General features: G+C 42.3%; 1 protein-coding gene across 1 annotated transcript in view; it reads left to right on the top strand.

The window, feature by feature from the left end:
* SLC35B4 (solute carrier family 35 member B4) overlaps window positions 1-13,847 on the top strand; it is a 32,660-nt gene extending 18,813 nt beyond the window's left edge. The window contains exons 7-10 of the mRNA XM_069087260.1: window positions 2,756-2,865; window positions 4,417-4,492; window positions 9,493-9,568; window positions 10,400-13,847. Coding sequence (XP_068943361.1) covers window positions 2,756-2,865; window positions 4,417-4,492; window positions 9,493-9,568; window positions 10,400-10,646 — 509 coding nt within the window. The 3' untranslated portion in view covers window positions 10,647-13,847. The remainder of the gene's footprint in view (window positions 1-2,755; window positions 2,866-4,416; window positions 4,493-9,492; window positions 9,569-10,399) is intronic.
* Window positions 13,848-17,249: the final 3,402 nt, after the last annotated feature.

The raw sequence follows: 17,249 nt of genomic DNA, 5'->3' as shown, positions 1-17,249 counted from the left end.
AGCCTTCTTCCATGCTCTTCAGATTCATCATCCTTCCAAGTTTCCTTTTCTTCAGGCTAAGCAATCCCTGGTTCCTTGAACTGGTCTTTATGAGATAGCTATAGGTCCCTCACCATCTCACTCACCCAAGTGCACAAGTACTAACCTGATTTACAATGAAGATTTCATATTGCTTTGGTCAAATTGCCCTTGGTTGCTAGTGTGGGATGGGAGGCAGATCAGAGGGGGAGATGGGAAGAATTCTACTTTTCAGTGACACTTTTCAGTATCAAGTCTGTGATGTATGATCTTTTCATGAAATGGAGATTCTTTCTTCATTCTTTAGTCATAATTAATTTTCTTCATGAAATGATGGCCCTACTGGGTATTTTGGCATTTTCTTGGGGTCACTGATAGAAAAGCATTTAATTCATTTCTACTTCTGTAGTGAAACTCAGGAGAAATGTTACTGTTGATTCTGTCTGATGAGAATTCAAAGAATATGCCGAGATGATGAGAATGATTGGTATATATTATGTAGTTATTCCTCCTCTAAATCTGCATGAATCGAGGCTAGTATTTTCCCTGGTAAGTCTCCTGAGCTTGGGAAGCCCTGTCTCTGGAAGTGACACCTACTAGAAGGAATACAGACCTTATTCACTGCAAAAGGAGAGGAGAGAAGAGCTGAAAATGAGGAGAGTAGGAGTTCTCTGTAGGCCATTCTTATGGAAATTCTAGAATGGATTGGAAGCAAGAAGCTTTGTGAGCATCTAGAAGGAGAAATTAGAGCATTAGACAGTTGTGCTCTGTGCCAATGTATAGAACAGTTAAATGGTTATTAAGCCAGTTAGTCCATAACATTTCTTGAATCCCGTTTCCCTCTTCTGTTTAGCTGAGTGCAGAGAGTACAACTGTTGTGCCTTCTCTTCTCTGCCTATAAGAATCAGAGCCCATGGAAACATATAGTTATAGAATAAATATCTTCCCACTTCTCTGAGTTCTTAGAAAGATGAATGAAGTAATGTTTACAGACAGGCCCCTGTGTTGTTCCGATGAAAGATGCTGTGTTAGTGCTGAGCATTATTGTTATTATCTTTCACTTCCCAGTTTCCACATTTGACAATTAAGCACACTCAGCATTTCTCAAGTAAGAATAAATCTTCAGTTTGAAGCTCTGCAAAGGTTTATTCAGTTTATCCTATTTGTAATTTTAATGTGCTTTTCCAATGATAACATTACAAGATGAAGATGTGTAGCCTAATTGGTCACTATCCATTGAAAAAGATTGAGTAACTGTGTGGGCCCTACTCTTAAAGTGTAAAAGGCTGTAGGAGAAGTCCAACATCTCCCCTCCCCGCCCCCCCTCCCCCACCCACCGTTTATTTTGGTCTAAAGAGGAGACCATGTCAGCATTTTATGCAATTGCAGATTGTAGCTGGAAGCAACCTAAATGTCCAGCAACAGGGTGAAGATTAAATGGTGATACCATTAATATGATAGAATGTGAGGAATGCAAAGAAGTTGGGAAAGACTTTTATGAAATAATGCAAAGCAAAAGCGAAAAAATTAAAGCCAAAAGAATGGCATGGCATACACACTAACCATAGTCATGTGAGGAAAAGCAAATGAGGATGAAAGGACAAAGAATCCTAAAGGGGATGTGGATTACCATCTGCATTGGAATAATTGATTTTAACATAAATAGTTACAAGCAGATTTGATTGTACTGGTCTCATTTCTAATAAAGCATTTTTAAAAGAGGAGGCTTATATTAACATAAAAAAGCAATGTAATTAGGTATGTTTATTGCTGAAGTGGTAGAGTTTTAGAATTTCCTTTTCTTGGAAGCAGGTACTTCTTACCAGAAATAGGTCAAGGATAGTTAGGTAGTTATTGTTAGCATATAAAGCAAACCGCTGAAGAGAAGAAAAATATTTTAATAAAGTTCTAAATAATCTCACAGATGAAATAATGAAGATTCTGAGCCAATGGAAACATAAAGATGATAATAGCATTATGAAATTCCATGGTAATTTGAACACCAGTAGATCCTGTCCAGATAACTGAAGAATTCTTCTTAAAACATCACCTTTGTCCTTTGGCCCCTTATTTTATGAGGAAGGGACTGAAACTCAGTGACAGCTTTTGAAGTGGCTATCAAAGGAATCAGGATTGTATTGGAACTGGCCAGACTGAAGGTGAGGCATAAAGCTAGGATTGGAAGAAAATCACTACCTGCATTGTGCTTTGAAAATTCACCTTAAAAAGAAAAGATGTTCTTACCTCTGAATCCATTTACTGACAGGACAGAATTTTAAATTAATCAGAAAATGCGTCATCTGGGTGGTACTGTTTCCTCTTTTAAGTGAGCTTATGCATCTTAAACTAGTTGATCTTCACAGTGTCGTTAGGAAGTAAATATGCTTTGTTGTTTCAAGTCAGGACTGGGAGACAGTTGAAGTGACACAGACAATTGCAGTGATTTTGCGAGATGACTGAGGAAATGTTACAGGTAGGAGTTGAGTTTAGGCATGCCTGACCTCCCACCCCTGCTTAGGCTGTTGTCTCATTTGGAATGTGACATATTTTAACACCTAATATAAATTTGCTTGAATTTTTAACTAAGAAATTACAGATTCTTTAGAGAGTTTTTAAGCATCTGTCCTATTCATTCTTTTTTTTAGGATAAGGCTAAATGTTTACTTCTCATGATTCTGCAAACTAAAAGGAGAAAAACCAAAAGATCTGAGTTGTTAGCATTCTGTTTGTTTTCCAGGGATCGCTGCTCTGACCTTTGCCCTTCTGATGTCAGCAAGGATGGGCATCTTCCAAGAGACACTGTATAAGCAATTTGGGAAACATTCCAAGGAGGCTTTGTTTTATAATGTAAGAAACTGCTCAACTTATTGGGAGAGACTTAAGTGACTGAGTAGTGCCCCTCACGAGGGGACACATTTACACCTCAAATGAAGTTAGAACTTTTTTCCACACAGTTGATGGATCAGATCAGTTTGTTAAGTTAATAAAGCATAGGAGGACCTCACAGAATGGAATCTGTTACTAACAATGTAAAATCTGTGTCACCAGGTAAGGAAGCCTGCTTAAACTGCATGAGCATCATGCCAGTGTTCATTAGAATCTCTGCTGACCACAGTTAGTCAGCCAGTCAGTAAACATATATTGAACACTTGCCAGGCACTGTGCTAAATGCTACCAAGGCACGCTGCTAAGAGCCCCAACCACGTCATCTGTGGAGCAACCTTTTCCTCCAAAGCCTGTTTTCAATGCAGTGAAATCATGCGACTGTTAAGCGCAGACTTGAAGGGGTAAAGAAGTCAGCTTGCACCTCAGGGAAAGGCGGGCAAGGAGCAGTGTGGAGTGGGCAGTTTGATGGGTCCAAGGCTTGGGAGGCCTCATTTGGCTGGAGCCCCCTGATGCCCTCCCTCTCCATCTTCCACTGCCAAGCTTAGGGGCCCTCCCTCTCCTTCCAAGGCACGGGGCCTCACCTAGCAGACGGCTCTGACGTTTGCTCCCTGGCTTGGAGTCGTAGACAGCCAGCCGGAGAGATGTTGAAGGAGCACTGAGCGGTAGGAGCTGGACAACGATGCTGCTACTGTTTCCTTAGATTTTCATTTCTGCCTGTGATTCCTTCGCCTTTGCCCTTCTCCCGCCCTCTCCCTCTTTTCCCCACCCTGTGTTTGCCCTTGCCGCATTTCCCCAGCCTTCCCACAATTCAGTCTCTATAATTCTGGAGTTTATATTCAGTCTTGTACGTACATTTACACAAAGTAAAACCTATATAGTTATCACGGTGGGGGGAAATGTGCAATTATATGCACATATATACACACATCTGTATATATGTTTGTGTATTTGCATATATGTATATACATTTGTATATAAATGAGATCTCATTAAAGGCAACAAAACTCTCAAAGCCAAGAAGACCGGAGTTCAGGTCCCACCCCTGACACATACTGGCTGTGTGACTAGGCAACTCACTTAACTTTTCAATGCTCTAGATGACTGTCTAGGGCTGAAAGTTGCATCGAAGGTGCAACCCTATATTGCTAAAGGGACTTTCCTCTTCCCAGAGTTCCCTGTAGCAAAAACATCACAAGTCCAGTCCCTAACCCTGCAAACTCCTTCCCCCATATTAATGATGTCTTTCTTGTCTGTGATGTCTGTTTTGTTTTTTGATCAAGGACCATGTCATTTAGATGATGTAAAGTGTCTGGGAGTGTCATGTAGATATTAGCAACACAATAAACTTACTAATTAGTCATTGCTTTCCTTACTGAAATTGTGTTACATCTGGACTGGTCTTGCATAAACAACAGCTCACCAAATACCTTAGGAATTCATAGAAACATTTTGGTAATTGTTGTCTTACGGTGTTGCATTTTAATTCCCCTTTATTTCTGTTTCTTCCTGTAGCATGCCCTGCCACTCCCTGGCTTCATCTTCCTGGCTTCTGATATCTATGATCATGCACTTCTTTTTAATAAATCTGGTAAGTTTGGAATTGAAATATTTTTCATACAATGAAGAGATAATTGGCATTTTCTGAAGCAGGGTCTTCTAACTCATTTTTTAATGGTCCAAGCAAATGTGTGCACACATTTCAGTGTCTTTACTATTTTCTTGTTAATATTGATGGGTATTTTGGAGATGATGAAGCAAAATAATTAAACTATAATGACCAGAAGTTTAAATTCTACATCACTTATATGTCATAATTTTTATCCTTTATTAAACAAATTAGTAACAGTCTCCTGATTCAAGTGTCTTTGTATTTTTAACAATGCAGCTCAAGGTAAGGCTTGTGTGGCCAGGGCTGTAGAAGCAGGATCATATACAAAACATTATCTCAGGGGCTTAGGTTGCCTGGTGCAGTACCATGATCACTTGTAGGGCAAGGGATTTAGGCATAAAGGATAGTGTAGAGTTGAACTGGTTTCCCAAGGGCTTGAGGGAAGAGATAAGAGAGTTCAGAATGGTCTAGAAAGGAAGTGAGGGGTGGCAAGTTTGGAAATCATGGTGAAGAGGGAGAATGGCTTAAGTATTGTAAAGCAGAAGAAAAGATGGAATGATAGAAATTTACTGTTAGATAAAGGAATTGGCATTCTTGAGAAAGGAAATGGACAACTGAGGGTGATGGCAGGTATGTCTTTTTCAGTGTGGAAGTAGGTGGAATAGTGGAGTCTCATGGAAATCAAACTGAAAACTTAGGCACTGGAAAGTTAGGTTATTTGAGGAAAAATCAATATCTATATTGAAGTTCCCTAATGTGAGGGCAGGAATTGGGAAAGGAGGGAGGCTGGGAACCAGACGCTGAACTCCTTGAGAAAGGAAAGGAATGTCATGACCCCCAGGATGTGGCTTGGGTGATAAACTTGAATAGTGTGACCCTCAAAGCAGGGGAAATTGCTGAGTGTGGTAGTGGGGAATGAGATTTATTACAACTCTGTCACCAGGATATACCAGGCAGGGGGTCTGAGTGACCATGTAGCCAATTACCGGAAAGGGTGGCTAGAGAAAGTATCACTGTAAGGGAGCCAGGTCTCCGTGAGGACCAGAAGATGAAGGAGAAGGTTTAAGATGGAGGCACGTTTGTTAATTATGGATCAAGAATATGGGTTGGTGAGATCTGTGGTGCAATATTGGAGGGAGGTGGGTTGAAGGGAATGGGAAGGAAGAGTAGGCAGCTAGAGATGGAGAATGGGGCCTGAATTTCAGCTTCCTGGGGTAAAGAATTATTGCCTTGAGGAGAGGATGAGGGAACCATCGAGGAATGACTCTAGGCAGAATATCAGGGGCTGAGGGAAGCAGGGGGGATGTTGTGTCCTTGAGGCCTCCGAAGGCCCGCGTTATAGAAGGCAGGAACAGGTGATGCCAAGAGGCAGGAAGTATCAGCAGGAAATGGGCCTGGAGAGCAGAGATCAGAGGGGCTCACTGGGTATGTGCTGGTGATACGCTGGTGTGGTAGGCCTCAACCCTTCCAGACACTCCTTACCCCATGAAGGTGTTCTGTGACCACCTGCTGTCCTGTTAAGCACATATCCCTACACATTCCCTAGAGCCACTACCTTTCATCCCACTCACACACCCAAGGTATACTCTGAATATACCTTCATCACCACAACTGCATCACAGTACTCAAGCTCTTAGAACCACAATCCAGTCTCATATTTTTTCTGATGTCTTGAAATATGCCCATGAAATTTCAGTCATTCCCTTTTTAAGCATCCTCTTCTTCTTCAGTGACTAGAGGTGGCAAAGTAGTTCTCCCGACATGGCTAGGGAGCAGCACAGTGCAGAGGGCAGGGCCTGGAGTTAGGAAGACCTGAGTTCAAATATGGGCACAGATACTTTCTGGCTATGTGACCTTGGGCAAGTCACTTCACCTGTTTGTCTCAGTTTCCTCAACTGTATAACAGGGTAATAACAGGACCTACCTCATAGGGTTGTTGTGAGGTAATGACTGTAAAGCACTTCCTGGCACAAAGCAACTGCTTGTTCTCTTTCCCTTCTGCATGCAGGTAATGAGGCCTGTTTCTACCTTTCCCTGTTAATCTCCCAGCAGACAGCATGCCAACCCTGCAAGCTCTGTGCTCCCTTTCTCCCTTGGGGGGTGAAGCCCAGAGTCCCCCCATGCTCTAGGGAGAGAACGCCTAGCCCCTCCGAGGCTCACTCCTTGTATAAGGGCTCAGGTGCCTGATGTCTCCTGCCAGGCCAGATGTTCTCCACTGGCAAAGGCTAGTCTCAGCATTGCCCTCTCTAGCAGCCTCCAGCCATCTTTGTGCTGGCCCTCCCTTCTGCTTTCACTTAGGGACCTGAGCAGTACAGAGAGTACCCTCATCATTTTTCCTGCCCCTTTCTGGAGACCTGGGTTGAAAAGTCTGCAGCATTCCAGGCCCTATTGCCAAGTACTTCTGTGACTTAACATCTCCAGGCCTCAGTTTCCATAATTTTGCTTTTTTTTTTTGGAGGGGGGGAAGGCTGGGCAATTGGGTTAAGTGACTTGCCCAAGGTCACACAGCTAGTACATGTTAAATGTCTGAGGCCAGATTTGAACCCAGGTCCTCCTGATTCCAGGGCCGGTGCTCTGCACTGTGCCACCTAGCTTCCCTGTTTCCATAATTCTGAAGTGAGGGGACTAGAGGGGGTGATCTCTATGATCCTTTCACTCCTAAATCATAGGCTGTACAGCCCAGACACAAAGCTTCTCAGACCCCCCTCAAAGCAGGGAGGCTGTTGGTCAGCTCTCTTCTACCCATAAACCACATCTCATTCACTTGTAGCCTCTCATCTGAGGTGACTCTGGATCCTAGGCCTTGCCTTTGTGGCAGAATCAGTCTGGCGTATATTGGATGGAATCCTAACTGTAGTCAGCAAGGACCTGTGTGCTTCAGTCCCATGTCTGAGGCAGATGTATGACCCTCCCTGTGCCTCAGTTCTCTTATCTGTAAAATGCAGATAATGCTGTTTGTATTGTAGGACAAACCTCCAAGTGTGGTTTGGAGACATGAATGAGATCATAATGTATTAAAATACTTTACAGACTATAGAGTGTTATGTAAATATTCAGAGTTTATTATTAATACTGAAGCCTGTGGTCTTTGGGAAGGATGGGCCCATATTTTGTATTGAGACTGAGATGACACTGCCTGCGTCTCCATTGGGTGACCTAGGGCCTGTGGTAGAAACATTGACCAAGGTGGATGCAGTTACTGCTATACCCTGGGAAGCTGAGGTCTGACTGACAAGTAGCTGTTTGCTCATTTCCTTCTGTCTACCCACAAGCTCTCTCAGCCCCCAGTCAGATAAGCCAGCTAACCCAGGGCCCAAATCAGAGTCCTAGTTCACAGCTGCCCTGCACGGTCAATTCTGGAAGTTCTGCCTTTGTTCGCTGGCCCTGAATTGACAGAATCATTTTTTCATTGGCCCTTATCCTGTTCCCAGTCCTTTGGTTGTTCTGGGCCTTCACACAGTTAGCTAAAGGAGCACGTCTATCAACCTCCAGGTTGTCTAGAGCGGGGCATCCTCATGAACAGCTTTACTCACTCCTTCTTAAAGATCCTGTCCGGACCTCTCATGGCTTTCATCTGGCAGAACTCCTTTACGTGATCAAGCAAAGGTCTCTTGAGCTCCCCCATGCTCAGCATCGAAGCTACAACATCCTATGTCGTGTATGGGTGACTAAACATTGATCAGAACTCATTAATGCTCAGGAGCTTTTCTAGCAGTGTCTTTCTCCTCCATCAGAAGTACTTGGCAGTTAAGTGAAACCCTCTCCAGTTTCCTAGTCCTTACAACAGCTTTCCCATATTTAATCCAGTGAAAACATGTGGAGCTGTTTCCAGAAAACTAAGTCTCTTTCTTATTCCCTTGAAAAAAATGAACGTAGATATAATCACTAGCTCCCCCAGAACAGTGAGTTTCGACTGCTGTAGGCAGTTTTGTTGAACAGGGAACTGTACTGGCTACCCAGGCTCTTCATCCTCCCCATCAAACCATCCAGAGCAACAGGGAAGGTGTTAAGGGGCCCATGCGTTCCTCTCATTGTCCCCAGTCTCCCTGGGTACACACCTGAATCGGAAATGTGATGGCGAGCTCAGCTTTCCATAATTCCCAGGGCTCTGCTGGACAGGAGCTAAGCCCCCAGCTCTTTTCACTCTTCTCTGCTGCTGGTGTCTGTCGTGTGTTGGTGGAGGAGGGAGGGATGGGCTAAGAAGGAGGCCGCCATGCATGCCTTCCTCATGGTCCTAGGTGACCACACAGGAAGGGAGACCCCCATTGGTCCCAGGATCCTCTGACTTCTTCCTACCCAGCTGCTCTTGCTCTCTGCTTTCATGTGCCCATCTGAAATGCTGCCTCGCAGCAGCCACTGTCTCCTCGCTGCTCCCTCACTCATCATGTGCAGGCCCGTTTCCAGGCACCCTGGGGTCACATAAACCAGCCCTTTGCCCACTTTCCCATGCAGAACTGCAATTAGCCACTCTATTTGCAGCCTCACAACACCTGCATCCATCTTCCATTGTTAGCCCTGCAGTCCAATCCGACACGGATTCTGGTTTAGAACATAAGCAGCAGGAGGCACCTTAGCACAAATAAGAATTTGAGGCTTGAAGAGGCCTTGGCATTAATGCCATGACCCTGTGTGACTTCACATCATCATTTTTTATCTTCAGTGTGTCCTTGTTTTCATTTGCAAAGTAGGGAGCTCGGGACCTGGGCTCTTTGAAGGAAAAAACAATCGGAATTTATTGAAATAATCTTATTTATGGTTTGATTGGAGGAATGAGTTTGACAGTTTCTTGGGGTGACATGGACTGAAGCAGTTGGTGAAGTAGGAGGGCAAAGTTCTTCCTACTGATCCTCCTTCTGTCATAACCTCTCATGAGATGCCGTAGGCAGAAGGACCACGTTCGCCTCCCATTCAGCCTGTATTCTTTTGGTCAAAACCGATGAACATTCACGCATGTCTTTGTTTTCTTGTGATCCTTCCAGAGATGTATCAGGTTCCAGTTGTTGGTGTAACGATGCCCATCATGTGGTTCTACCTCCTCATGAACATCTTCACTCAGTATCCTTTGGTCTCTGTTGTGCTGCTGCCCCTACCTTTGTCCAGCAGGGAGGAGGTGCCCACATCCTTTTATTCTCAGAGCGCTGGGACACAGCTTTGATTTCTTATCTCTATACCTTTCCTGCAGGGAACAAGGAGAAAAATGGCCCTTCCTGAAATCTCCTTGCTGAAAGATGATATTGCAATGTTTGTCAAAAGCTGACAGAACAGAGATGCTAATTGTGGAGACGTGGTGAGCAGATAGGTGGTGTGACACCTGAGATAAGAAACGTGTTTAAGGGGAATAGCTGTGTGTAGAGAAGATGCAGTGAGTGATGTAAGGATTTACATACCAATTGGATTTGGTAATGTGTAATACTGGGTTAAACATCCCAGCCTCTTAAGGGGTGCCCTGAAACCCAGAAAAAGAATTTCAAAATGATTTGAATAAATTTTAAGCAATTTTAAAAATTTGTATCATGGTAAGGCAGTGAGGCTGATTTTCTTGTTTGCTTTGTGGAAGTCAGGCACATTCCTTTGTAGTCATGGGACATTGAGTGGTGTCAGGAAGTCAAGTGACAATATCATAAACCCCAAAGAGGAGTCATAGGATGAAACTGAAGAACCTCAGGGGGTGGGGTTAAGTTGCTAAAATCACACAGAAAGGTTTAGAGCCAATAGCAGAAAGTTTTAGACATAGTTGAACTGAGGCCTGTGGTTGGAATGGCAGGAATTCTGCAGGATAATCTGCTGAACAGGCCCTCAGGCTCCTGATCCTTAAGTCAGTGGACTTCACACCACTGCTGCTATCACCCTGACTTCTGAAAAAGCCCCTTAACCTCTGCCCTCCAGGTACGTCTGCATCCGGGGTGTGTTCATCCTGACCACAGAATGCACCTCCCTCACCGTCACACTGGTGGTGACACTACGCAAATTTGTCAGCCTCATCTTCTCCATCCTCTACTTCCAGAACCCTTTCACCCTCTGGCATTGGTTGGGCACCATGTTTGTCTTTGTTGGAACCTTGATGTACACCGAGGTATGGAACAGCCTAGGGGTGTCCAGGAGGCAGCCCGAGAAAGAGGACAAGAAGGACTGAGGTTCATCTGGGATAGACTCTCCTGGACTTGGGAGGGTGGTGAGAGTCTGGCTACCGTCCCACTTTCTTTAAAGCTTACATCCCCCAGCATAGACCCAAATACCTAGCAGGGAATCCTCCTGTAGAGGGAATTTTAGTATTCCTGACGTCTGTTCTGACCAATATTTGCCGCTGCTGGATGAAGCATCCATCCCCCAACTCAGATGTAGAAAAGGAGTAGTTCTGTTCTCTTGAGCAGAGTATCCGTTTGTATTTTTATTAAAGTGTTCAAGATATGTATTTATTCAATTCCAGGGATGTGAAGGACCTGATTTTATACCAGTAGTCTCAGACAGGATTAGCCTTTTCACAGCAGCTGATAGATAGCCCTAGTCCTACTCTATCACCAGCAACAGTGAACCACTCAGACCCGCCTGACACAATCACCCAACAGTCAAATGGTTAATTAACTGAGCAGTAGTGATATGTGGCTCTGAGCCTGCAGCGGGTCAGGCGGCAGCGCCACCTCTTCTCTACTAATGGTTTCATTTGTCCTCATGTCTCATCTATCCATCCAAAGGTAAAGCGATGATGACACGTTCAATGAGTTCCCTGATTGCAGTAGCCCTGAAACAATCCAATGACAAGCACAGTCGTATTAGGACCTGCTCTGGTCCACAGCTAGCCTTTGTGGAAGGGTCCTGTACTGAGTAAGTTGGGTAAAGATGAGGTCCTTGATGTAAAGGTGGCATCTTCACGACAACAGTGAACACGCTTGCTTCATGCTGGCTGGCCCTGATCAGAAGCTGCAAAACGAGGTTACTCCCTTAGGACTTTTGTATTCACTCTGTTCTGAGGAGACAGATCAATAAGGCATCAAAAGGCCTTTTGACCAGGGAATGTCCACTCTGCTCTGGAACTTTGGTAAAGTACACGAAAACCAAAGCCTGTCACACACCAAGGAGATTTTAATTTTACATAAAGTTATATCAGGTCAAATCACAATTATATTAAAACCAAACTCTTACCACAAAGTATCATGGGAATGTGGTAAATACTATTCTGTTTTATGATGTATCTGTACCTCTTGTCTCTTGTTAGACAATTAAAAATAGTATTTGCCTCTATTTTGATCATTTCATAAATTGAGTTTCCTTCTGAAAATCAAGAGAATGTAATTTTCAGTTTGAGAAATCATTTGGAGGTGGAATAGGAGGTTTCCAGAAGCCATTATTCCTTAAATCTTTCTCAGCACAGGTCTCACTTTACTGCTGTAAGTGTCCCTTCAATAATGCAATTTAATTCAGATATTTTGGAAGGGCCTTCTTTGTGCAAAGTACTGCTCTAGGCTTGGGATACAGAAAGGAAGAGCAGCTCTTGCCCTCAGGGGATGTACTGTCCTGGGACACACAGCTCAAGAAAACCCAAGGAGGGAGAGTCATGCTAACAGCTAGGAGGGTCAGACATGGATGGAGCGAGAGCCTGAGCTAAACCTTAAAGAGAGCTCAGACCCTGGGAGGCCAAGGAGAGGAAGGAAGGGCTGAGGCACTGGGACCCTTTGATAATAGAGGATGAGGCAGGATGCTGCTTCTCTTGGCATATTGAAAAAATAGACTGTCCAGTTTTTTGACAGGTGCAAAATTAAATGTATAGAGTGGAATGTCCCTTTTTCACATAAAAGCCAGTATGAGTTTCTGGGCAGCTAGGTGGAGCAATGGATAGTTCTTGGACCCTGGAGTCAGGAGGACCCTGAGTTCAAATCTGGCCTCAGACACTTCTAGCTGTGTGACCCTGGGCAGGTCACTTAACCCTGTTTGCTTCAGTTTGCTTATCTGTAAAATGTGCTGGAGAAGGAAATGGCAAACCAGTCCAGTATCTTTGCCAAGAAAACCTCACATAGGCTCATGTAGAGTCGGAAATGACTGAAACGACTCAACAAGTGAGTTTCCTGAACGCTTCCCAGACTATAGCTTGGCTGTGCTCTCTTGTGTTTACAGAATGGAGCCTAGTAACAATATTGCAAGCTTTTGTGCTCAGAAATTTTGAGGTCATCTTCCAGAAGGCATTTGACCTGCCTCAACTTTCCTCTTGTAAAGATATTTGTTTGCCCACCTAAATTCTGGTGTTAAAATTGAACTGTGATTCTTAAATGTTAATATGTCAGTATTAATACCAAATACCAGTAGTGTTTGATGCTGAAGGACGCAAAATTGGATATGAATCCAGCCCAAAGAGTTTGAAAAGATCTATAATGAACTTGCTACATATTACTAATCATTCACTTAAAGAAAAACCAGAAACAAAAAGCATTTGTTCGACTTCTTTAATAGGAACTCGACTGATTCCATCACTATCCTGGGGCTGCTTTTATGCTTATGTAAAAATACAGGCTTGTGTTAAGCTTCATTTCGATAGGCATAAGGTACATTTGTTTTTACACAATTAAATCCTTGAGATGGGCATAAGATTCCACTTTTGGTGCTCTATGTGTTTCCTTTGATCTGCTTACAACATCTATTTATGGTAATAAGGACACTCCATAAGTCTGAAAGACTAGAACTCAGGAGGACAATGAAACAAGTTTACTTCGCAGCAAAATCAAGGGTTGGCACCTAAGGTTTCTGCTCTTAGCAATTTGGATCAAGAAATCTGCCGGGCAAGCAGTTGGAATATTGTTCTCCCACACTGTTTTATTACTCACTTATCCTCTTTGGTTTTGTGACCCACTATTGATTATTTTTAACCTTTATTAGAAAGGCACAGGAACTGGTATGGCAAACATCAGTTCAGTTTAATTTAATAAATTCAATTCAGCAAATATTTAGTGAGTGAGTACTTCACCTATTGGAACAAGGGATGTTCTTTTTCTTTATGAAATATTGTGTCTCGACCTCAGTTGTGCTTTGGATGGAGAGGGTTGCTGTTTACAAGATGAACTTTGGTGCCAAAAGGAATTTAAAACTCTGAAGCTAGAGCAAAGATCAATAACAAGTAACATTGATCTGAAAGGTATATAGCGTGTGTGTGTGTGTGTGTGTGTGTGTGTGTGTGTGTGTGTTAGTATTCATGTGTGAACACCAAATCGAGTAACAAATTGGCAGGTCTTCCGAACTAAATGTGAAAGTGGTAATGATGGATATTTGTACTTAGCTCAACTCACAGCTGCATTTCATTTACAAGTCTTGTCATCTATTAAAGGCTTTATCTTTTTCAGTTCTTTAATTGGTTCATATTTCCTTCATTTTGGATCTCATACTGGCTTTTTCATTCAACTAAAACAACTGTTATTTTTCCTCATACTGTGTTATGTTTATGGTAAATCCCTAGATTCTAAAGGATCAACCACTATCCAGCTTTAGTGTGTGTATATATATCTATCTATCTGACTGTGCACACACATGCACAGCCTTGTATGTTCCTTCATTTTAACCAATAATTTGTAACAAGATGCTACAATGCTTCAATTTGGCTAGTACTAAAAATTAAGAGTTAAACTGATCTTTCCAAGACTTTGCATAACAGGGGTGGCTAGGTGGCACAGTGAATAGAGCACCGGCCCTGGAGTCAAGAGGACCCAAGTTCAAATCTGGCCTCAGACACTTAACACACACACACACACACACAAACTAGCCATGTGACTTGGGCAAGTCACTTAACCCCAATTACCCTCCAAAAAGAAAAAAAAAAGACTTTGAGAAACAAACCTCTTCTAGTTTTTTTTTTTTAAGGACTCCAGTAGAATCCTTTGGTCACTTTTCAAAAATGTCTCTACTCTTCTGCCAATCTACACTATTTTTTTTCTCTGTCTGCCTGTCTGGTCTCCCCTGCCACTACCAACCTCCACTTTTCTGCTACTGATCAGTTCATGTGTCCTTTTCACCTAATAACCCACATAATCTACCAACAGTTTACCCAGCTATTCACTGAGTTTATGAATACTTGGGTGTTTGCATTGAATATTCTGTCTATGTGTACCTGTGTATTATGTTTGGGTGGACACAATCATATTGGCAAAAGTGGATATGACAGATTGTGGAGATATATATATATCCATATATATATGAGACTGTAATGGGAAGAGTGTCTACATATGTGTGTGTGTTTTCTACCTAGCTCTCTCTCCCCAACAGTGTCAGCTGGGCATGGGGATCAGAATCAAGACTTATTAGTTCAGGATTAATTTCTGAACCAATGAACTGGCCCTGAACCAATGCTATATATGTATCTATTAATATTAATATTGTACATTCAGAGATGGATAATTTAGTACATTAAAGAACTCTAGTAAAACTTGACCAGATGTACATGTGCACATTTTTAGGGCCATATCAGAAAGATCTGAAGTAAAGATTCTAAATTTAGGGGCTTTTTTTTTCATTTATTTGAAATAAATTCAAGCATTTTTTAATCATAAAGAAAGAAGATAATTCCTCCTATTAAGGAGGTAACCCATCATTAAATTGAGAACAGAAACTTTAGCACAAATATAAACTAAATTTCCTGACAGATGTTAGCTATGACATGACATGTATGTATAGATGTGAGTGTATACATTATATAGATAGATTGATCTATCTGTACAATACATTGAGTATATTCCCACATTCAGTGGCTTACACAGGCAGAACAACAAGCTAGAACTGAGGTTCTTCATATTAATTTTCTTTCCTAGCACAGTTAGCTTTGTGACTAGTTGCTCAACATTTATTCGGCAGTTTCCTCACATGGCATCATAGGCTAGTATGGTGAACAAGTTGTTTATGTTCTCTTTGCCCAGACCATGGTTTTCTAGATGTGTTCTGATGGCTTTTACTGTCCAGGGCATCAGTCACATCTGGGTTCTTGATTTTGTGGCTAGCAAAAGAGATGGGATGCGGATAGGAGGCGACACTACTATCCTGCTGGAGGAGGGGAATAACAAAATATTCACTAATACATAACAGGATAGCTGTCAGTAAATCGGTCAGCTATTGGGCTTTTTTGCTATTCAGATAAGCTGGTAGAAGAGTAGAACAATATACATACCCTGCATTCATTAATGCCTGGATATAAGGGCAAATGGATACCCATTAGAGCAGCACCGAAGTTTCATTAATGTTATTTAAGGGAATTGCCTTCCTAATGTTCCCGTGGTCTAGTCTAGTTTGTATGAAGAGGTTGATGGATCTCATTGATGACTGTTGAGTGTAACTGTCTGGTCTTGGAGGAAAAAAAAATCATCCACAGTTGTTACACTGGTATTCACTTATTCCTTTTCCTCTTAATAGTCTGCAAAATTTCCTTTGAAATTTCAAAAATGAAAATGATAAACCTTATCTGCATTTTATATAACATCGAGCTATTTTGCCACTTCCTGAAAGCTTTTCATTTAAATTCTACTCCAAATAGATATTCTTTCTTTTAATGAGCATTTCATTTGTCCAGCATCAGTTCCTCTCATAGTCTCACCTTCCCCCCACCAAGCCTCATCTGTGTCCTCTAAGGGCAGCCTCTAGTAGAGATTGAGGTTCTAGTCATGGGTCCTTCCATCTGTAATCAAAGATAGTGTCCCTGCTACTCCCAAGGGTCAATGAAAGTAATGGCTTGAGCGTGGTGTGATAATATGGGCTTTACAGAGCACGCTGAAGTGCTTGTCCTATTATTACTCCAGAAATGTGTTTTGAGTTTTTAAACTTTCATTATCCAAATTCCTCATTTGGTAAAGTGAGGCACTCTGCTAAGGAACATGATAGGGTATGATTCCTGCCAGATACCTGCAAAGCACGAGGCACTCAGCACCTAAGCCAAACTTGGGTTAATGTTACCTTACTGATACTGACTTTTATGGACAATGAATGACCTCTAAAAACCGAAGAAAGAAACAATGGTGTTAAAAAGTGCAAGGAAGTTTTAGTAAACAGTGATAGGACTGTTCTTGTATGTGCAGTTCCCTTCACTCCAAAGGGTATATGTAGATACTAAACCCCCAAAAAAACCAGGCATGAAAGGAGATTTCAGGACAGCCTGTGGGATGCACAGTGGATAGGATAGAGTTCTGGGCCTGAAGTCCAACAGACTTCTCTTACTCAATTCAAATCTGGCCTCAGACACTTAGCTGTGTGGCCTTGAGCAGGTCACTTAATCCTGTTTGCCTCAGTTTCCTTATCTGTAAAATGAACTGGAGGAGGAAATTGCAAACTAGTTCAGTATCCCTGCCAAGAAAACCCCCAAGGGGGTCATGAATAGTTGGACACCATGAACAGTAGTGGGGGGTGGAAGAAATGGAGTTTGGGGCAGTCTGAGGTCTGTTCTAAAGTCAGGTAATGACAGAGTGATTATTCATTTTGTGAACTGTGTCATGAAATACATGAACTACTCAGTCTTATCAATATTTTGAATAGTGAATTAAGGGTGAAAGGATAGTTTGTGAATAAAATCATTTTGCCAAACTGTTATTTTGTCATTATGTAGCTAAAGTTCTTAGCTTCTAAAATAACTCAACAGGCACATAACATTTCTATTCTGAATTGTGTAGCCATTATTTGTGCTTTTTAAGTGATAAACTTCTTACAGGTGTTTACTATTGCTTTTCAAGAGTCTATGCAACTTTTTTTTTTAAAGCAATTGGGGTTAAGTGACTTGCTC

Source organism: Petaurus breviceps, unplaced genomic scaffold (genome assembly GCF_028583685.1).
Source record: "Petaurus breviceps papuanus isolate PSGF00001 unplaced genomic scaffold, PetGlider_PUasm1.0 181, whole genome shotgun sequence".
In the NCBI taxonomy this organism is placed as follows: domain Eukaryota; kingdom Metazoa; phylum Chordata; class Mammalia; order Diprotodontia; family Petauridae; genus Petaurus; species Petaurus breviceps.
The sequence above is the reverse complement of the archived record's forward strand: the minus strand, read 5'-3'. Positions and strand labels throughout refer to the sequence as shown.